This window comes from Budorcas taxicolor, chromosome 15, assembly GCF_023091745.1.
Source record: "Budorcas taxicolor isolate Tak-1 chromosome 15, Takin1.1, whole genome shotgun sequence".
NCBI classification, from domain to species: domain Eukaryota; kingdom Metazoa; phylum Chordata; class Mammalia; order Artiodactyla; family Bovidae; genus Budorcas; species Budorcas taxicolor.
Genome location: NC_068924.1, coordinates 28283068 through 28305033, shown reverse-complemented (window position 1 = coordinate 28305033; position 21966 = coordinate 28283068). Strand labels below are relative to the sequence as shown.

At 51.9% G+C, this 21966-nt stretch overlaps 1 protein-coding gene across 1 annotated transcript; it reads left to right on the top strand.

Moving 5' to 3' along the window:
- Positions 1–559: 559 nt before the first annotated feature.
- SCN4B (sodium voltage-gated channel beta subunit 4) lies at positions 560–21392 on the top strand. The gene is made up of 5 exons (XM_052652736.1): positions 560–930; positions 9406–9578; positions 10990–11218; positions 12898–13027; positions 17783–21392. The coding sequence occupies exons 1-5, from the start codon at positions 870–872 to the stop codon at positions 17874–17876; spliced, it is 687 nt and encodes a 228-aa protein (XP_052508696.1). The 5' UTR covers positions 560–869; the 3' UTR covers positions 17877–21392.
- Positions 21393–21966: the final 574 nt, after the last annotated feature.

Sequence of the window (21966 nt, the reverse complement as noted above, 5' to 3'; positions counted from 1 at the left end):
CAGGAGCATCAAGATTTCTGAGAAGTCCATGAAGCAATGGGAGAGGTTGGTGTGCGGTGGTGGGGGCAGTTTGCAGTTGGAAGCTGTGTCCCTGGGACCCTGCACAGCTGGGCTTCAAGGCTGCACACACGCGCGTCGGCGGCCGCAGTGTACATACATGCCCGCACACGCCCACCGGCTGCGGCAGTGCCGGCTGCGGGCGACCGAGCGGTCCCTTCGCGGCCCCGGGAGAGGGAGCAGTTACCCAAACTCGTGTTCCCCAAAGCAGACATCGCAGCCTTCCAACACCCGAAAGGCTCCACCTCGACTCCTCCCCAAACTATCCTCCTAATTGGCAGCTCAGCGCACGGGATGATGCGGGCGGCTGCGGGCGGCCCTGCAGTGCCAAGCCGCAGCCGCCCAGCCCGAGCCGGAGAGGAAGCAGGGGTGTGTGTGTCGGGGGGGCGAGGGGTAGGGCGGGGGGGTTGCTGGGGGTGCGGCCGGCTCCCGGGGCTCCGGGACCTGGAGGCGGGGGCGCCCCGGGCTCCGCGGCGGCCACCGCCCCTCCTGCAGCTGGAGCGCTTCCAGAGCAGAGGCGCAGCGTCGCTCGCTTAGGTGCTAGCTCGGCGGGCCTCCTGGCCCTGCTCGCGTTCCTCCTCCGCGGGCTCCTCCTTCTCCCGCGCCCCCGGCGGCCGCTCCCGCAGCCGGCTCCTCCTCTCCCTCCCTGCCTCCCCCTCCTCGCGCTTTCCGCGCTAACTTTCCCGAGCCCTGGCCAGCGGCGCAGAGCTCCCCGGCAGCCTCCGGCCCCACTGCAGACCGCGGGCTGAGAGCGCGGGTGTGCCCTGTATCCCGTCCCCGCGTCCCGGGGGCGCTCCGGAGAGAACAGAACGATGCCCGGGGCTCGGGACCAAGGCGCAGCCCGGGCGAGATGGCTGGGCACTGGGCTTTTGGGTAAGGCAGCCCCGGCTTGGTTTCTTCTACCTCTTGCCCCCAACCCTTCCCCCACTCTCCCCCCCCCCCCGCCCCCGCCATAGGAGGGGTCACTTAGAAGAACAGCACCTTGGACAGGGTGGGCTTTGGAGCGCGGCCCCCAACGAGCGGCTCCCGCTTCTTCCAGGACGCCGTTTGGACTGCTGAGTTGCCGGGGGACCTTGCGCCGTCCCCCGCCCCATCCCACCCGCCAGCCTGGCGATTAGTTCTTTGCTGTCTCTAGTGCTTTCAGCTTCTGGAGCTGGAGCTTGGGCCGCAGAGGTTTAAGCCGGCTAGGGGAACGTGTCTGGGATCGGGTGTAGGAGATGCCCGGTGGGTTGCACGTGTGGTTGTTGGGACGCTGGTTTCTACCCCAGCCCAGAGCCCCTTGCAACTTGGATGCTTGTTGCCCCGGCACTGGCCTGCACCAGTTCAAGGTGGGGGAGCTCCCCTTCCTCCTGTCCCTTTTCCGTTTGGCTCCTCTGCTGTCTACTTTTCTAGCGCCCATTGCCTTCTCTGCAGACTGGATGGGGTTGGAGGGACTTGGAGGATCGTTCAAGCCCTCCTTTAAAATTTATTTATGTTTTTATGGCTCGAGACTTGTGGGAATCTTAGTTCTTCGACTAGGGATTGAACCCATGCACTCGGCAGTGAAGGCACCAAAGCTTAACCACTGGACTGCCAAGAAATCCCCACCTTTAGGAAGGATCCTGTCTCTCTTCTTAGGTAAAGATTCCATGGGGTTGGGCGGTGGGACCTGTTTAACCTGCTCTTGGCTCTTCATTTTTGGGATGAGTATGAAGACTAAGGAGGCACATCCGGAGACCACAGACAGAGCAGATGATTAGTGTCTATTTTATGCATATGATACTTTTGAACGTCAAACTCCTAGAGATTAGGGAATGATGTTTAGTAGTCCAGAATGTAGCCTCTCAGAAGTCAAAGCTGGATTTCCATGTAAGCCGATTCCATCTCTGGCACCTGCACCTCTTCCTGTTTATATTTGTCAGATTTGGCTTTTGGCAGCTCCCCTCATCGGGTTGGGCACACGATGTAAGCATTTGGGCTGAAAACAGGAAGACAGAAGTCTTTAAGGGTGGCCGCTGCTGCTTCTGCCAATGTAAACCGTGTGCTGACCCGTCATGTTAGCACTTGGTGGTGGAGCGGGGATTAAGTATGTCCTTCACTCAGGAGCCACTGCTTTTCTTACATCCCTCCAGCTGGTGTTCTCTCATGTAGCTTAGGCACAGGTGTGCTGATTCCACGGTGACCCTAAGAAGTGGGTCTCTGCAAGGCCCGAGGCTTCTCTTCGTGGGCTGGGCACAGTGGCCCTCTGCTTCCCCTCATCCCATCTCTGATCACTGTGGCCATGGCAAGGGGAAGGGGTCACTGGGGAATTCAAACTCAGACCACCATTAAACTAGCTTGCTTATCAATACCTCTGGCTTCCCTTTCTCTTATTGCCTGGTTGGCTGGTGGAACGCTAGTGCCAGAGTATTCATAGAACCTGTCTTCTGTGGGGAATCCCACCATATACCATGTGTGTGTGTATTGGGATTTCAGGCACAGATTCTTGGTACTTTTCTCCAGGTGGAAACCCCCACTTCCTCTAAGCACTGTTTGAGCTGATAGACTAGGGAGGGACAGAGGCCCATTGGAACAGGTTTGGAAGATTCCCTGAGCTACCCTCTGGGAGCCCAGGAGAGAGCAAAGTGATTTGTAGGGGGAGACCAGCAGGCCCTAGAACTGGCCCCAGCTGCTCTGCCCCTTGCCCCTCTGGTCTGCCGAGGGAATACAACCTGAGTCCTGCCCTGGACCTTGCCCAAGCAGCCAACAATAAGACCTCGCAGTGGCACTGCTTTGAGCTTGGCACAAAGACGCCATCCTTGCTCTTGGTCCAGGAGGGGAGATGCAGAGATGACTGAACAGCCAAGTAGAGCATCAGAGCTGGCAGGAGCTTTGGAAACCATAGCACAGAGCTCCCCTCAGGATGAAGAAACCACGGTCCAGAGAGGGAAGGTGACTTGCTCACTGGTGTGTAGCCAGTTGATGGCCAGGTGGGCCCGAATCCAGGTCTCTGGGGCTTTGCCACACCAACTTGCCTCTCAGTTAACCAAATTCGGCTGCAGGGGAAGGTCAGCAGGGGTTGTGCTGATGGACTGAAGAAGCAGTGAGCTCGGGAGCCTGGGTGTGGAAGGATAGAGGCTGGGAGGCCCAGAGCTCTTCTCACAACTATGGAAACTGGGTACAGAGCAGTAAGCTCCCAGGAGTCCTCTACCCCTCCAGCTTCCTCTCCCCATATCAAACTCAATCTCCTAGGCCAAGACAAAACTGATTTTTTGGTAATCTGACCAGATGCCCCTTCTTAAATTGAGACACAGTTTTTAAGATGGCAGTATTGCAATTGAGGATAAAAGGGTGTCAGTCCCTTCCTAACCATGTAACTGGTAATAGATCTGTCCTACCCACTCCTTCCTTGTTGCCTGATTTGCTTAACTGCTTTGATCTCTGTGTAATTATCACTTGTGAGGGTGCTCTGTTGCCCAACCCTCTTTCCCTGGGTATGTATTTATTAAGGACTTGTTTAATGAGAAGGCAATTAAGCAGAGGGTGCTTAGTCCCACTCAGAGGAAGGAAAATGAAAGGGTAAATAAGCGGTTTATGGCAAAGAGGATGGGAAAGCAGGGAAGAGGAGAAAGACCCCAGGTTTGGAGATTCATTCTTTTTTTGGACATGCAGGCTTGTGGGGTCCCAAGTCATTATGGCTGCTGTGACCATAATGACCCCAGGCACAGATTCTCCCACCTTGCTCTGCTGCTGAGGGTGTAAGGATCTCTGCAGAAGCCACGCCCATTCCATGGCCTGCAGGAGGAGAGATGGCACACTGCTTGGAATTGTTTGCAAAGCTGGTTTTGTTGAGCATCCAGCACTGTCTCAGGGGCATGTTTCTATCCCCGCAAAGCTCCTGGGGGTGGGCAGGAAGCCGGCAGGTTGCCTAGGGAGAGGGAGCTGAAATCTTTCCTCTGTCTTTGGGCCCAGGGGCCTTTCCTGGCTCAGCCCTGCCTCCCACAGCCCCCAGGGCCTGCACCCCAGGAGGGGTCTTGTCCTGCTGGCCTTGGCCCACTTTCTCCCTCCCAGCTCTTACTTTGAACCTGACTCCCCTGGGGCCAGTGTATCAGCTTCCCTATTAAAGTCAGCCACGATTCCGCCTGCCTTGCCAGGCAAGCCTGGGGAGCTAAACTTAGAGTGTACTCAATGCTGCCCCTCTTTCCTCCTCTTGCCCTAAGTTGGGTATCACTGTATCCGGATATCGGAAAAGGTGGGAGAAGATTTCTGCCTTGGCATTTGCCTTGGAATGTCTGATGGTAGCCATGAGATCCCCCTTGGTGTATTGAATGATAAGATTTGCCTGTACAAATACGTTTTTACTTTAAATGGGAGGCCTGAGTCAATCCTGAGACATAATCGCATGAGATAGGAGGGGGCCGATCAGAAAACAGCCAAGAAAATGGGTGTTCTGAGAATGGCTCGGCAGTTAGGGACTCTCAGTGAGCAAAGACAGGCTTTGGATTGAATTCCGAAGGATCACGGGTCAGAGGACTTGTTCCCACCCATCCCACGATGCTGGAAAGGGACCCCCAATCTGAAACACACACAAGATCACTTGAAATTCTAAAGAGTTTAGTTTGGGACAAAGAAAGTCCTTCTTTATCCGAGGAAGTAGCCACATGGAAATAATTACCTCCAGGAAGTAATACAGGGTGAAAGTATAAAACAGTGCTTGAATGGCTTGGAGATATTGTTGGCTGACACTGGTCCTTGAGTGACTTGGTTATATCTAGACCTACAGTGGAGGCAAGCCCTGTCCCCCTGCCTCCTTTTAAACACTATGTTCCTCTACCCGCAGAGAGCCCAGGCCAGAGGGATGCACTCACTGAAGCTCTTCTCATGTTTTATAAGCTCATGTTTTTTTTAGCTTTATACCAAGCTTAGAAGGTAGGAAAGACAGGCATCCCTGGTTTGAGGATATAGCACCTCTGACTTTCTCAAGGTCAGCCAGCCAAGCGGGGTCTGCCGTGTGCCTCCTGACGCATGCATCCTGGCTTGGTCATCCTGCTGAAGCACCTCGCGGAGTCCTCTAGTGGATCTAGGTCTGACCCTGCTCCCTTCTTTCCCCCCAGCGCAGGCTCACAGGGAAGAAAGCACAGGAGGCAGGCCTCTGGGTTTTCCTGCGCACGAGCTTTCTAGACACAGCCGAGAAGACTTCTGCGTGCTGGGAGGGTGTGCGGTGGAGAAGCAAGGCTTGCTCCCCATCTCTGATGCTTTAATTCAGGCAGGACTCCGAACTTCACCGTAGAAACATCTCTGCCTTCCCTTTGTCCTTTCCAGGCTATGGTGGGAATGGCTATGCTTCACTCTGGGAGTCTGGGAGTCCTGAGTACATTAGAGTTAAGTCATCCACACAGGCGCACTCTAATCAGGTGGAAATGCGCACGGTCATGAGTCAGACCTTAGAGAAGTACTTCTCTCCTCTGTCCTGGACTTTGTTAGTTTGTTTTTGCTTCTATTTAAAGCAGTCAAAACTATTTCACTTCTGATGGGTGTCTCTGGTGCTTGATAGTCTATTCCAGCTGAGGTTGTGGGGAAGGGGTTTGGCCCCTGACTTGGATCCCCCTGTCTCCTCTAGGATCCCGGACACTAGAGGCTGGTGCTGTGGTGCTCCTCGGAACACATGCTCAGGCTCCGAGGGAGCATTGTAGGCATCAGGAAGCTCCTTCTGCTGAGAGCTTCATCACACTGCACTCCATTCTTTGGTTTGTGGAGGCAGTTGGGGGTGAGAGCAAAACTGAGGTCTCCCATCAGAAGGTTGTCTTCCTGGGACTTCCCAAGCAGTCCAGAAGCAAGCAAAAATCCTTGCTTCTACTACAGGGGGTATTGGTTCAGTCCCTAGTTGGGGAACTAAGATCCCACATGCAGTGTGGCAAAAAAAAACCAAAACAAACAAAAAAAAACCCAACCCAAATCAAAGGCCATCTTTTAGGCAGGAGGGTGTAATCCCATGTCTGGCTCTTGTCCGTAGATCTCTGGGGCAAGGTGGTGAGGGAGGGGAGAAATGAAAAGAAAACCAGGAGCTTTAAGGAGGGCTGGCCCTGACAGCATTATTCTCTTGGAGAGGCACTGTCACAGAGTGGTGGAAAGCAGAGCTTGGTCTGTACTCTGCTTATTCCACTCACCAGTTGTGTGGCCTTGAGCAAGTTAATCTCTCTGAGCCTGTTTCTTCATTCCTGTTGAGGATAAAAATAATAACTACCTCATTAGGGTTATCATGAGGATTAAATGAGACAGTGCCTGTAAAATGCCCATCCTATTTGACAGTCAGTGCTCAATTCCAGATCCACCATTTATTATGTGACCCTGGGCAAGTGACTTAACCTCTCTGAGCCTCAATTGTATCATCTGTACAATGAGAAAAATGATACCCATCTTTCAGCATTCTAATCAGTGTTGAAGTTAATAGGTAGAAATCCTCTAGCACAGTTGGGCCCAAAGTGTCATCTCTGATTGCAGCATTTTCTGGGAACCTCTTAGAAATGCGAATTTTCAGGCTCCACTCTAGGTGCTGGATCCGAAACTGCTGGGGTGGGGCCGGCAGAGCTAGCTGTAATGGCCCTCCAGGTGATTCTGACGCTTTGTGAAAGCCACGGCTCTAGAACAGTCCCTGGCACAGAGGAGCTGATCAAAGATCGAAGGCTAATTGAAATGACCCCTCAGCACTAACTGGAACTCTGGTGGGCAAAATCTGCTGTTTTAGTATGTAAGGTAGGGCTTTCTTGCTCTGGGATGCTGGAAATGTCTCTTGTTGACCTTTGTGTGTGTGTGCTAAGTTGCTTCGGTTGTATCCGACTCTGTGCCACTCTATGGACTGTGGCCTGCCAGGCTCCTCTGTCCATGGGATTTTCCAGGCAAGAATACCGGAGTGGGGTGCCTTGCCCTCCTCAAGGGGATCTTCCCGACCCAGGGATTGAACCTGAACCTATGTGTCTTACATCTGCACTGGCAGACGGGTTCTTTACCACTAGCACCATATGGGAAGCCCCTCTGTTGACCTTAGGTAAGTCACCAAACCTGTCTATGTTCAGTTGCCATGTCTGTAATAGGGAGCTATTACCATACAGCACTCAGAGCATGGGTGTGGGGGTTATATGTAGCCGGCACATAGTAAGTGCTGAGTATATACCAGCAGCTGTTGACAGCGGCAGGGAATCCTGGACTATGGGTTGTTATTTTTGAGCTTTGTGTTAAGAGCAGTCCACTTTGCCTTCAGAAGTGAAGAGGACATGAAGAAGCTGAGGGAGTCCTAAGAGCGGAGTTGGGCTTCCAGCTCTCCATGGAGCTCCTCTTACTTATTTATGGCCGCACCACATGGCAGGCGAGATCTTAGTTCCGCAAGCAGGGATTGAAACAGCCCCTGCAGTGGGAAGTGCAGAGTCTTAACCACTGGACTGGTGGAGAGGTCTCCTTCTTCTAAGTTAAAAAGCATTGCCCAGGTGGCACTAGGCATCCTTATCTCATGTGTGCAAACCAAGAGGAAGCTGGTTTATGATCTATCGATACAATGAGGAAATTAAGTTTGATTAAAGAGGTCTTTCCCTGAGGATGAGGATGGGAGCAAGGTTGGCAACTTTAAAACAAAGACTGACCCTATCTGTCTTGGGAACAAGAACAGTTCTGGGAACTGCCTGCAGAGCTGGGAGCTGACTGGCCTGAGAGGGGTTCTCAAGTGGCTCAGCCGCTAAACCCAGTTAGTTCAGCCAAGTCTCCTCCCATTTGGGTTCTGGTTGTCCCATCTGTAAAGTCAGGCAGTGGCAACTTGGTGTCTCTAACCTGAAACAGTCCGGGCCCTATAGGCTCTGATACTGTGGGAATGCCAGGCTGGCGGTCCAAGTAGTTGAGAGAAGCTACAGTTTGGGAAGAGATGCCAGGGAAACTCTGGCATAGGAGGTGGTGCAGCCAGGTGTCTGCTCTCAGCTGCCCACTAGGCCTGGAGTCACACTCCAGTTCACATTTCAGCTACCTCTGGAAGGTGTAGGACTTTGGCCAAGGCACAAGGCACTTTGCTCCTCTGAGCCTTATTTTTCCCACCTGTAAAATGTGATTAATAAGACCCTCCTTCCAGGTGAGAGGTGAAGATGCTATGAGATTACTCGTACACAGCCTTAGCCAACATCTCTGCTGAGGAAAAGGTCATTATTCTCAGCATCACTGGGAACCTGAGAAGGACTCTGAGTCCTCACCCGGGGTGACCCTGGTTCATTTAGGGGCAAGGGCAGCTAGTTTCTAATTCTGACACCCCTCCTCCTCATGACCTTGAGGTACAGTGGGTTTTCCTCAAGGACTCTGTAGGACAGGAGGGCCAGGTTCTCTTACAAGAACTCACGAACTCACGAGGCAGGACCCAGAGGCCATGAGTGGAAATTCACAACTGCCACCTGCTCAACTGGCAGCGATGGCATTGGACTGGAAGGCGTGGGAAAGAGGGGTGTGGGGGTGGGAATGTGCCCAGGATGAGAGGCCGCAGTGGGGCTACAGGGAGTCGGGGGCCACTCTGGGTCCGGAGGGGACCATGGGCGCAGCGCCCACTCCAGCCACCGGCTTGCGAGCATTCTGTTGCCCTGAGTCGGCCTCCATAAAGGGTCTTCCGCCCTCACTTTCTCTGAGGTTATTGCTTTACTCCCTCTGGTTTTGCGGCTGCTGACTGATGCCGAGACATCCCCGTTCCACCCCACCCTGCAGGATGCCCTCCCGGTCCGCCTTGTCTCTCTTTTCTTCTGGAGGTCCCTCTCGGTGGTGGAGCAAGGTCTAGCGGGAGGTATCCCCCTGCCTCTTGGCCCCTTGGGGCAGGTGGGAGCCGCCAGGGTCCGTGATGAGTGGCCGAGGAGCCGGGTCCTGTGTCTGCCGTTTTCCTTTTAGCCACCTCAGGAGACCCGCTCAGTCTCCCAACACCCTCGCCCCGCCAAATCCCAAAAATATCACGAGAGGGTGGCGCACAGCCCTTGGGAGATTCTCAGCGCGAACAGGAGGCGCAGGTTCTGCACTTGGGGGCCACAGGGACCACATCCGCCGGTAAAGGGGCGCGGACTCGCGGCACGGAGGCTGGGACCTGGTTTTCCTGGGTTGGGGTGACCCCTGGTGGTCACTTAGAGTGTCACAAGGGCTACTAACAGGCTCAGAAGTCCATCCAGCTCAGGCCAAGAGGGAGAATGAATCACGGAGGTGGTCCAGGCAGAGTCGGTTAAAGTAAAGGGAACCATCTTCCTAATATTGACACGGAGGGCAACAGAGACCTCCCTGCCTGACCATGCCACTCCACTCCACCGGAGAGGTCCCTTCCAGGGCTGCAGCCTGGAGGTTCTGGTGGGGTTTTACTCAGGGAGGTGGTGCCCCTCCCTCACACAGGTCTCTTCCTGTTCCCGGTGTCCCTGTCGCTGGAGGTGTCTGTGGGAAAGGCCACCACCATCTACGCTGTCAACGGCACGGAGATCCTGCTACCCTGCACCTTCTCCAGCTGCTTTGGCTTCGAGAACCTACACTTCTGGTGGTCCTACAACAGCAGTGATACATACAAGATCGTAAGTAGCCGGAGAAGGGATGGGCAGCTCAGATCCTTCTCCGGGGTTTGTCCCCTCACCCTGCCTCCCACCCCAGGCTATGGTCCTTTCTGGACTCACCCCTCAATGATGGTCCCCAGGGATGCATCTTTTGTCACACTCACCTTTCATTTATTTTAAAGAATGTGTTTGTTTCTTTTCGGCTGCGCTGGGTCTTTGATGTTTTCTTTAGTTGCAGCCAGTGGAGGCTGCCTTCTAGTTGCAGTGCACTGGCTTCTCAGTGCAGCGGCTGCTCTGGCTGTGGAGCAGGGGCTCCGGGGCACATGGGTTCAGTAGCTGTGGTGCCGGGCTTAGTTGCCCCATGGCATGTGGGATCTTCCCGGACCAGGGATCGAAACTTCGGCCCCTGCATTGGCAGGTGGATTCTTAACTAGGGAAGTCTCTCTCCCAGTATTCTTTCCAGAGCCTGTCTAGACGGATCTATGTGGGAAAGATGCTTAGATTTTTGTTGCCAGAATTTGGGGTCCATTGGAATTCCTGTCTAGAGTCCTCTGTCTGGTCTGAAGAAATACCTGAAACTTGGTTAGCTTGTGTAAACATTAATAATTTAATTAAAAAAGCAGAAGAGATAAGACATTTGGAAGACTTTGAGAGGGGGAATGAGAAGAGTCCAAACAGAAGAAGGTCTGGGGAATTGGCCTTGGAAGGATGGAAGGGAATGCTGGAGAAGAGAAGGGTTCAGGGCTTTGGCTGGGGTGGGGTTGGAGAGTCAGCAGGTGTTTTTTAAATGTTTCTTTATGTATTTGACTGCACCAGATCTTAGCTGTGGCAAGCAGGATCTTTAGTTGTGGCATGTGAGATCTAGTTCCCTGACCAGGGATTGAACCCAGGCCACCCTGCATTGGGAGTGTGGAGTCTTACCCACCAGACCACCAAGGAAGTCCCAGCAGGTGTTTTCTGAGTACTCTGCAACCTAGTAGGGGACTGGAAGTCACAAGAGACCAACTCTGGATGTAATTAAACACTGAACTCAGAGGGTGCCAGTGCACTGCCCTGTGGGATTGATCCACATCTTAATGGAGGGTCAGTATTCAGGCAGATAGGGGATGAGGTGTTAGCAAAGGCTGGAAGGAATGGCAGAGGGAAGCAAGTGTGGTATTAACAGGCTTTTATGTGGTATTAAAAGGCTTTTATGAAGAAAGCAGTAAAAGTCATGCTACATTCTAGGGAGACCTTAGTAACAGAAATTTGGTTTAGCCTGAAGCAAGTAAAATCCAGGTTAGACAGACAGAGCTATTGATAAGCATGGGAAACCAAGGGGAAGGGCTCTTCCTGGCCTGGGCAGAGAGGTGCCTAAGGAGTGGGCTGGAGTGATGTCATGACTCTGTGATTTTTCTCTTGGCCCCCTCCTTGCTCCCATCTTCCCACACAGCTCATAGATGGGACTGTGAAGAATGAGAAATCGGACCCCAAGGTGAAATTGAAAGATGATGACCGCATCACTCTGGAGGGCTCCACGAAGGAGAAAATGAACAATATTTCCATTTCACTGAAGAACCTGGAGTTCAGCGACACGGGCAAATACACCTGCCACGTGAAGAACCCCAAGGAGAATTATTTTCAGCACCAGGCCACCATCTTCCTCCAAGTTGTTGATAAATGTATGTAATGGGTCTGGGACCAAGGGCAGTGGCATTGGAAGGACGGGGGTGGGGGTGGGTACCCAACTTGGTGTAATGGTGAAATGGACCGTTGGTGTTTTCTGTCACTTTATGCTTTCAAGAGCAACTGGAGTTACATCTGGAAACTTGAATAACTTAGTGTGCATACTTCTTCTGCCACTGAATAGCTTATGATATACACTGAGGCCCTCTGAGCCTTGTTTTCCTCATATGAAGATCTGCCTTCTCTTAGGGTTGCTGTGAGAGTCCCAGAAGCTACATGGAAGTGTGTTGTGAAGTTCTCCTTATGTGTTGATTATTTCTACTCTTGTGTATTCTGTTAGCAACAGCTGATGGAATGCCATGCAGGACCAAAAAGTGCTATGACTGAAACACAGTGTCCTTTCTCAAAGAACTGACAGGTCAGGGTAGGACAGAAGACAAGTAAACACATAATTGAAATGGGGCAAAGCATGCAAAGCCAAGGCAATGGAGATTAAAAAAAAATTTATCTATTTATTCGGCTGAGCCAGATATTAGTTGAGGCATGTGGGCTCTTAGTTGCCACATGTGGGGTCTAGTTCCCTGACTAGGGATCGAACCAGGGCCCTCTTCATTGGGAGCTCAGAGTCTTAGCCACTGGACCACCAGGGAAGTTCCAGTAGAGACTGATAAGAATGGTCTCTCTCCTCTGGAGCTTAAGTCCTGATTGAGGGGATTCCAATCCAACAATGGTGGAACAATTAGACAACGAGGAAACATGTGATGAGGGTATCCCATGACCCCGACACTGGACGTGTTTAGAGAAAGGGCTGAAGGAGTTAAGACTGGGTGGGCATCATGGAGAGGGGAGCCTGGAAGGCTATCGAGGCATGGGAGCAGAGAAAAAGGAAGGAAACTTGCTTAAGCATCCTGATTGTGTTGCGTTTCTTGTGTTCCTGGGGATCCACTGCTCTCCTGGATGATGTGGGATTCCTGCAGAGAAGGTGCTCACAATTCTGTACATTTTTGGAGTTAGGGCCATTAGGATTCTCAGGTGGGTTGGACATAAGGGTTTGAGAAAAAGAGAGGAGTCAAGGATGACTCCAAGGATTTTGGCCAGAGCATTTCTCAGCAGAGATGGAGGAGATTGTGGAACAGGTTTGGGAAGTCAGGAGGTCAGTTTTCAGATGAGGGAACTGAGGCTAGAAGGGTTAAGTGACCAGCTGTAGGTTATTAGTGACTATTAGTGACCAGCTCATTAGTGACTGTGGAAACCCTGTTGTTGAAATCCAGATTACCTGGCTCCTGTGTCTTCTGGCCACATAAGAGATATTGCAGGGAGATTGTCAATTGTTTTTCTGCATGGGTAAAAGGAAACCTAGAAGGAGGCAATGAAAGTCTCATGCTTGAGGGTCAAGTCAAACCTGGATGCTGTGGTCCCCAAGTCTGAGTTATTCCAGAACTTGTGTGGGTGTCTGCGGGAGGGCGTCTGTGTGGAGCACAGGGGGAGAGGGACGACTTCCTGTTATGCCTTAGCCTGATGGATGCCATATTCTAGCTTCTCCCGCTTCCTGCTGGGGTGGGCGTGTCCCAGATGCCCAGGTTGGAGGCTGGGGAGCTGCTGGGCTGCCATGGTGCTCCAGGTGACTCCTGCTCTCCTTCTCCACCCCTCTTCTTTCCCTTCTCTGACCACGAAGTGGAAGAAGTGGACAACACCGTGACCCTCATCATCCTGGGTGTCGTGGGCGGAGTCATTGGGCTCCTCATCTTCATCCTGCTGGTTAAGAAGTTCATTGCCTTCATCATCAAGAAGACTCAGGAGAAGAAGTAAGTTGACTCCAGCCTTCCCACCGGCCCACCACCCATTCTCATCTCATGGGTGTTCCAGCATCCTCTCATCCGCCATCATATATCCCCATCTGCCTTCATCCTTCCATCTATCTCCTAATCCCTCCTCTCTTCCTAATTCTTCCACTCTCTTTTTTATCCCTGCCCTGCTCCTCTCGTCTTTCAGCCTGATTCTTCGTCTCACTCCTTTTTCCCCATCCGCTCAGGAGATGTTTATTGAATACACTGACTTCACTGAGAACATACGTACAACTCACCTTCTCTTCCTCATTCCCCTGTCCTCCTGCACATCCCATTATTTGTACCACCTCAATCTAAAGTCCTACCAAAGGCTTTCAAATGCCTTTTTTTTTTTTTTAGATCAGGGGAAATATGAGATTCCGCATACAGAAATTCTAAAATGGGAAGATGGGAATGATGCGTGATGGGAGTCTTTTATTGTGAAATTCTGAAAATTCAAATGAAGCAGAGAAAAACAGTCTAAAAAGGCTGATATGACTACCCAGGAAGCCCTAGGATAAATTCAGGTATAAAGACAGATATTTGTAAGAGGAATGAGAAGAAAGATCGGGAGGTACAAAGGGTGCAGCCCACACCCAGAATTGCCAGAGCTGGCAGGTTCCACGACTGAACGCTGCAAAACCCAGAGCAGACCAAAGGCATCTGAAAGTTGTGTTCTTGGCAAGAAAGATGAGATGAGACAGGCCTGCCATTGAAGCAGAGAGGGTGAAAGTAAGTAGGAGAAGCAAGGGAGAAGCAGGAGATAGAAGGAGAAGATCTGTTGGGGTTGGCTTCATGCTGCTTTGTTGAGAAGAGATTAGGCTGAAAAGGGCAGAAATGCCACTGGTCAGAAAGGAAGGCAGCTGAAGGCAGGGAGAGAATTTTAGGGATTGGCAGAGGGGAGGGAGAGCTGGGAGGACTGGTTGTGATGATGAACTCTTGGGCTATCTAGCTGCATCATGGCCAGAGGCTGGGAGGATTTCAGAGATCTTGAGAGGGGCCTGGAGCATGGATCCGGACCAAATTGTGTTTTTAATAATCAGTCTTACTATTGCTGGTGAGAAAATTTGGAGAACACATTATTCAACATATGGTTTAAAAGCACTTGGGAAAGAAAGCAGTCATCCTTGGGAGCCACCATGAGTTCACTGAAAACAGGGCAGGCTAACATTTTCTGCTCGTGCACAGTTATCAGGAGGATGCTACGTGTAATAGCGCTTCCTGTCATTCATCACATGCCTCTACCATGTGTTAGATACTCCATCAGGCATTAAAAAAAATAAAACATGTATGATTTTATTTTGAAGTTGAGCAAAGTGAGGCTCAGAGTGGTTAAGTGACTTGCCCAGGGTCACACAGCTAATAAGCGATAGAGCTGGGATTTGAATTCTAACTTGTTTGCTTTGAAACTTCAGCTGTTGCTGCTGCACCTTACTGATTCACAGGGGAGTGGGATCTAGAGTTCAGTAAGTCATTCTTTCATTCAGTGGCTCTTTTTGAGATGCTGTGTGCAAAGTACTGTGCCAGGCACTGCAGGAAATTCTAGGAGGAATGAGATTCTGCCCCTAAGTAAAGAAGACATGTGCAGAAATCAGTGTAACAGGAGGTAGAGGAATTAGGGCTGGCCTAACCCACTCCAGGATTCTTGCCTGGAGAATCCTATGGACAGGAGGCTGGCGGGCTGCAGTCCATAGGGTTGCACAGAGCTGGACATGACTGAAGTGACTGAGCATGCCTGCACACACTCAGAGAGAATGTCGAGGGGGTTCAGGAGAGGGTGGAATAATAGTGAAGGATTTCTGGCCAAAGAGACATTTGTGGTCAGCCTTGCAAGATGGATATGAGTTAAGTCCCAGGGAGGGTGAAGAGATGGTTGTTCTGTAGGCGGAACCGCTGAGAGCAAAGACAGACAGCCTGGGAAGCGAGCATGTTGTGGAGAACAGGCGTTTGTGGTTGCTCTTGTTGAGAGAGTGGGGGTGGGGTCAGGAGGAAGGGGGGAAACCCACAAAGGGGGGTGGGGACAGACCCTTGAGGATCCTTGAGGCTGAGATTGGCTTTTCTCTGACCACAGGGGAGCTGGGGAGGGCTTGCAGGGCCTGGCTCCATCAGAGGACCTGGAAGAAAGGGTCTGGCATTGGTGGGCACAGGGACTGGGAAGGCAGAGGCTAGAGGTGGGAGACAGGCCAGGAGGAAGCCTGAGAGGGTCCTCTGAGCAGCGAGATAGGCCTGCATAACAGTAAAGATGTGGTGGCTTCCTGAGAAGGAGGGACGTGGGGGCAGCATCCTATGGTCAGTTCTGGGCTTTCACATGTGAGGGTGTTCCCTCTGCCTAGAATGTCTCCTCCCTCTTTTCCTGCTCATCTTTCTTGGTTTCAGCTTAAGTGACGCTTCCAAAGGGCCTTCCCTGACCCTAGAAGGAGCGCTCCTAGGTTGAGTCCCTCCCTGGTATGCCCCACCTGCATCCTGTCATTTACTGCATTGTACTTGTTTACTTGTTTGTTACTTGTTTAGTAGCATATTTCCTGGAAGACTGCAGGTTTTTGGAGAGCAGACAGCTTGTCAGTTGGACACCTTTCTAGCCTGACACAGTGCCAGCAGGGTCTTTGTAAAGAAATATGGATGGTTAGGTGGATGGGAATTGGCTAGACTGACTGTTCCTTAGGTTTAGAGATAGGTGGATGATAGACCCATCTGAATAGAGGTCTTTATGTCACAGGGCTCTGTCTGTTCATTTTTAAGAATGACATGGGCTCTGGTGGCTCAGGGGTAAAGAATCCACCTGCCAATGCACGAGACACAGGTTTGATCCCTGGGTCGGGAAGATCCCCTGGAAAAGGAAATGGCAACCCACTCCAGTAGTCTCGTCTAGGAAATCCCATGGACAGAGCAGCCTGGTGGGCTCCAGTCCATGGGGTCGAAAAGAGTTGGACATGACTTAGTGACTAAACGGTAACAACAACAGGAATGATACACTTATCAAATTTCCAGAAACCTAGCAACTGTGTTGGATGGAGAACAAAATCGGGATCTGGGAGGATCTTTTTTTTTTTTTTTTTTTAAATTGAAGTATAGCTGATTTAGTGTTGTGTTGGTTTGCTGGAAACACAGCAAAGTGATTCAGTTGTACATACCTACATATTTGTGCTTTTTCAGATTCTTTTCCATTGTGGTTTATTATCAGATATTGAATATAGTTCCTTGTGCTATACAGGAAGGCATTGTGGTTTATCTATTTTATATATAGTAGTTTGTAGCTGTTAATCCCTAATTTATCCAAATTTATCCCTCCCCCTTTGGTAACTATAAGTTTTTTTCTATCTCTGTGATTTTCTGTTTATGCTTTGTAAAGAAGTTCATTTCAATCATACTTTATAAACTTTTCTGTTTATAAAGAAAGAAGCTTTGTAAAGAAGTTCATTTCAGTCATACTTTTGACTCCACATATAAGTGATATCATATGGTGTTTGTCTCTCTGTCTGATCTACTTCGCTTAGCATGATAATCTCCGTGTCCATCCATGTTGCTGCAAATGGCATTATTTCCTTATTTTTATGGCTGAGTAATATGCCACTGCATACATGTACCGCATCTTCTTTATTCATTTGCCTATGGATGGACATTCAGATTGTTTCCATGTCTTGGCTGTTGTAAATAGTGCTGCTATGACCTTTGGGGTGCACGTATCTTTTTGAATTAGAGTTTTCTCTGGATATATGCCCAAGAGTGGGATTGTTGGATCATATGGCAACTCTATTTTTAGTTTTAAAAAACTAAACCTCCAAACTGTTTTGCATAGTGGCTGCACCAATTTACATGCCCACCAACAGTGTAGGAGAGTTCCCTTTTCCGGATTTAGGAGGATAGGCTGGAGGTATAGACTAAATCCTGCAAGATGAAATTGACGAAGATGAAATGTTAAATCTCTCCTGAAGGCCTCAAACTCAGCTACACAGCCCAGGGTGAGGCTAAGATGTAGTTTAGTGACAGAAGCCATGAAAAAGACTTGGGAGTTTTCATGGGCTGAAAGGTGGGAGTAATGCAGCAGCCAGGTGTTCTCTGGAGAACCCTGTGAGGCCTGGCCACTGCTGTTGGGGGGTCGTGTACTTAGACTGGAACATGCCCAGCACAGGGTGGCCGGGGTGGTGCCGTTCTGGGGGGTATTCCCACCTGGCCACCTCTCCTTCCTCCTGCCCCATCCCCCGCCTCTGCCCACACCTGCCTGCCCTTCCATCTCATTTTGCTACATCTAGTCCCAGCAAACTTCAGGAGGAAGGGCCTGCCGGGCCTGGGTGAGGAGCTATTTGCCCTGGGCATCCTGCCTGCTGGCCTGGACCCTTCCCCTGGCTTGGCACAGTCTGACATCTCCCCTGGTTTGGCCTCCTCTCATTACTGACCCCTGGGAGGAGTGACTGGCACCCTTGCCCTCTGCCGTGTTGAGATGGCCTGGTGATGCTAGCCTTACAGAGTACTTCCTGTGGCTCAGGCACTGTCCCCAGTGCTCCCTGGCTCCTCCCAGTAATCCCATGAAAAAGGGGCCATTGCAGCCATTTTTTAGGCAAGGAAACGGAGGCAGAGAGGGTGGGCAACCTGGCCTCTGGCTACTGTGGCACTACCGAAGGCCAGGGAGAGGCTCGGGGCTGGCACAGGGCCCACGGCTCCTCTCCCACACAGTTTTACCCATCACTTGGCTCTCCCTCTCACCACTGCCTCCCCTCTCTCCTCTCTCCCTCTCAGGAAGGAGTGCCTCGTGAGTTCCTCCGGGAACGATAATACGGAGAATGGGTTGCCCGGCTCCAAGGTGGAAGAGAAAGCACCAACAAAAGTGTGAGCCCTGCTTGGGGCCAAGCAGCTGCTGGGAGCCTCACTTTCCTATGATGAAACCGATGCTTGAGCCGTTTCCGTGACCCCATGTGCCTGAGACATCTGCTGCTTGGCTCAAACCGTAGTCTTCCCCGGGTGGGGAGAAACTGGGGTCCTGTCCCGCCTGCCCTACCCCCTACCTCCCACCAGGGCTCCCCAGGGACAAGGGCTGGCCAGGGAAAGGAACCCGTGGAAGGTTCGGGAAAGGAAAGGAGGGGCTGGGGCGGTGTGGATGGCCTGTTCCCCGACACCGGGGTAGATGGTCTTCAGTGGCCCCCACCCTAGAGGAGGAGCGCCTTGGTTTTCCTCCCGATGTCTCTTTGTGAGAGACTTGGGGGGTCGCCGAGGGCTGCCCCAGAAGTTGGACCCTGAGTGTGGAGGACTAACCCTTTTATGGCGGGAGTGGCCGGAGGACTCTCTACAGGCTCTCTGCTGGAAGGATCCTGCGGGGAGAGGCTTCAATGGATACCTGGCTCCCCATGTCCCTCCAGGGAGGAACTTCCCTCCCCCACGCCGACCCCTGGGGGCCTGCCTGCCTTGGTTCTCCCCCCGCCCCCCACGCTGCTCGGAGTCACTGAAGACGCCCAACTAGGGCTGCCACTTTGCGTTAGGGGTCCTAGCCCACCTAGTCTGCGTTTCTAATCTCTGGGTTCCGAAGGGCTCATGAAGGGGTCCCTCAGGCTGTCCCAGAGCACTGGCCGCCACTTCTTTCTTTCCTAGAATATCTGTGGGGCGTCAGAACCGCAGAGATGGGCAGAACGCCCACCAACGCGGGCTGCCGCTTCTCCTTGGCCTGGCAGGACCGTGGCCGCTCGTGGGAACTCCCAACCTGCCCCGCCCTGCTGCTTTTCCTCCGAAGCAGCAGGTGGCGCCATCTCACTTGAGGAGCTGCTCCCGCCTGTGTTCCTCTCGCTTCTCCCCGCCCAGGGTTGTTCACCTCCATCCCCGGGTCAAGACTTGCCCTCACCTCAGGGACCCTCTAGCTTTGGATGAGAGGGCTCTTGGGTTTTCTGGCTGCTTCCTGCTCAGCTGTCCCCTCCATCCGCAGCCTAGGGTGGGGAGGGGCAGGTAGAGAGTGCCACAGTTTTCCTCTGCTTTTCCACGCACTGGTTTGCACACCCCTTGTGTGTGGGGCTAGACTGTGCCTTAGCTCCTGAGTCCTGGCTCATAACGTCCTCGACCCCTCCTTCAGCCCACGTGGAACAGCCAACTCTGGTGGGGCCCTGGTGAGGGGTCCCCAGCTGCCCACACTCAGGGTCAGGCAAGGGACCGGGGAGCTAATGCCCCCTGGGCCAGCAGCTGAGTCCTGGAGGCATCTGCCAAGTGCTTCCCCTGGGCCCTTCCATGTCGTGGTGTTGTCCCTGTGGGTTGATGAACTGGGGGATGGACGGGGCTGTGATCATGGAGGAATCCACCATCTGCTCCCACCCACCTCGATGTCTCATTAAATTTCTGACACTCTGTCCTTTGGGGCCCTGGGAGGAATGAGAGGGAAGTAGCCCCTTTTCCAAAGTGTATGGGGACTGCTTAAGGGCTCTCCCTGCCAAAAATCAGCAGTGAACGTCCCAGCAAGGGCCCACTCAGATCTGCCTCCATCCCTTGTGTCTTCCTTCTCCCACCCTGGGCTCAGGTTCAGGCTTTCCTGTCTTTAGGAGCAGACAGACCAGAGCCACCAGTTATTCAGGAAACTTCCTAGGTTTCCTTCATGCAGAACTGAGTTCTTTTCCTTTCCCAGCTTCAGCATTTGGACAGGCAGAGTGTCTTGGGCTCCTCTGACTTCCCTGAGAGGAAACCAAGGCTTATAGAGTATGGGAAAGGGAGAGTGTCATCCTCTCTATTCCTGGGTCTGCTGCTGACTCAGGGAGATCATGTAACTTCTCTGGGCTCAACTTTTCCTATGTGTAAAATGGGGTAATATAATACTTACCGACTTCACAGGACTGTAAGACTTGGAAAGTTTTGGTTTAAAAAAGTCTTTTTGGCTTGGAAAGGGATCTAGGAGTTCAGGTATCAAAATTGGAGGGAGTGTTCCAAGTCTATCCTGTCCTCTGTGTCCTATCCCTATAGTGCACACACTCACACACATATACACACATTCTCACTCTCTTTTCTGTCTCTCTCTTCCCACCCCCGACCCTGCCCTTAGAATTATTTTAGCCTTTGTAATGTTAGAAACCTTGGCTCTGATGCTTAAAGCTTCTTGTCCATGGCTTTTGTTTGGTAGTTTTCCATAGAGGTGATTGGAACTGTAGAGGGGGACACTTTTGGTTGCTCCAAGGCCTGAGGACTCATGGCTACTGCCTTTAAATGAGCATGAGGGCTAAGGATGTTCAACTCAGTCCCCACAACAAAGACTGTCCTGCCCCAGGGCTGGGATTATACCCATGGTGAAGCTCTGGCATGAATTTGGAGTGGAAGATGTGTGGGCAAAGCCATCTTCCCAAGCAGACCCTCAGCACATGCAGGTCTCTGAGAGTGATCTTCAGGGGCTGGTGAGGGTGTTTTCAGGGTGTATGGGCTAGAGAGAGCATTCGCAATGTTGAACTTGGGAGCCTAGGACACATGCAGTTTCGCAGACACTGAAGTCAGGAGACCACAAACAAAGTCTTTCCCACTTCGCCTTCCTTGACCCCCCAAGTAGGACCTGAGCATTCCAGGCCTTGGGATTCTCCTGGTGTAGGAACTGTGCAGAAGGCAGCCAGAATGAGCCTGGAGAGGTCTGGGAGGACAGCTGGTGGAGCTCAGGCTTTCACATCTGGCTGGCTGCCCACAGCTGGATGCAAAGGGAGGGGTGTAAGAGCAAGCTTCTGAGATGGGGGCAGATGAAGGTGTGCCTGTGTGGACTGAGCGTGTGGAAATGCGTGGCTGTGGGGTGGGTGGGCCGGGCATGGGCATGTGGATGTGTGGAGGTGTGTATAAAGGCTGAGTGTGCCTGAGATGGGGGAGCTGCTATACATTTCAGAGCCATCTTTCCTGGCGGGGCACTGGAGTCTGAGAAAGAATAAGCGACAGAGGGAGAGACCAGCTGTGCTCCTGGGCCCCATAACACCATGATGCCATCTCACTGTCGCAGCTGCCGTCAGAGTGTGGGGAGGAGGGGGTGCTAGGAGAGGGGACTTCTCTGGGGGAAATCCTACAGCTTGCTTGACTACTGTGTCCCAGGGAGTCCCTACCCTCCCACCTCCCACCTGATATGCAGTGCTTTCGACTATCTTATGCATGGTTTATCCCTCTGGCTTGGATGACAACAATACTCATAGTCAGTTTCCTGTATAACTATAGATCAAAACAATGCAGCACAAACGGGCCTTGTGGGGGGGCCTCAGATCTGCGGGTGCCTCTGGGAGGCGCAGATGTGCACACACCAAGCACTTAACTTGTGTTCAAGCACAGAATGAATGTGAGCTGACTGACTGTCTTGCCTTGACAACATGTTTTGCTTTGTAGAATTTTATTTAGTTTTGCCTTGGATGAAATAAAAATTATGTTTAATAGAAACAGTTTGGGGTTTCTATTCTTGGCTAATTGGAAGTTGGGGTCCAGTTTTATTGCTTGCCAGCTGAGCCTCAGTCTCCTTGTGTCTGAAACGTCCCCTGCCTTGGTGAGGTACCAGATGTAAAAAGTCTAAGAATGTCTGCTGTATTCATAGGCATTCAGGTTGTATTAGTGCTGATAGTACTTCTCCTTCCCCGAAGAAGGTGCAAAGATGGCCCTCTAATCCTGGAGTCGTTACCAGGGCCTTCCCTGTACTGATGACCTTGGCAATGATTCTGGTACCAGCCAATGTCATCACACTCCCTTACCCAGGTCTCTCCACCCCAGGTTAACATGTATATCCAGGTGAAATCTGTTTCAAATTACAAGGCCAACCTTAAAGAGGAAAAGCACAGGGCTCCCCTGGTGGCTAAGTGGTGAAAAATCCCCCTGCCACTGCAGGCGACATGGGTTCAATCCCTGATCTGGGAAGATCCCACAGGCCGTGAAGCAACTAAGCCCGTACACCGCAACGGCTGAGCCTGGGCTCTAGAGCCCAGGAGCACAACTACTGAGCCCATGTG

Excerpts from the sequence above, each read along its gene's own strand:
- SCN4B (XM_052652736.1), top strand. The coding sequence starts at position 870 with ATGCCCGGGGCTCGGGACCAAGGCGCAGCCCGGGCGAGATGGCTGGGC. Across the intron at positions 931-9,405 it reads GCTGGGCACTGGGCTTTTGG|GTCTCTTCCTGTTCCCGGTG; the intron begins GTAAGGCAGCCC and ends TCCCTCACACAG. Across the intron at positions 13,028-17,782 it reads AAGAAGACTCAGGAGAAGAA|GAAGGAGTGCCTCGTGAGTT; the intron begins GTAAGTTGACTC and ends TCTCCCTCTCAG.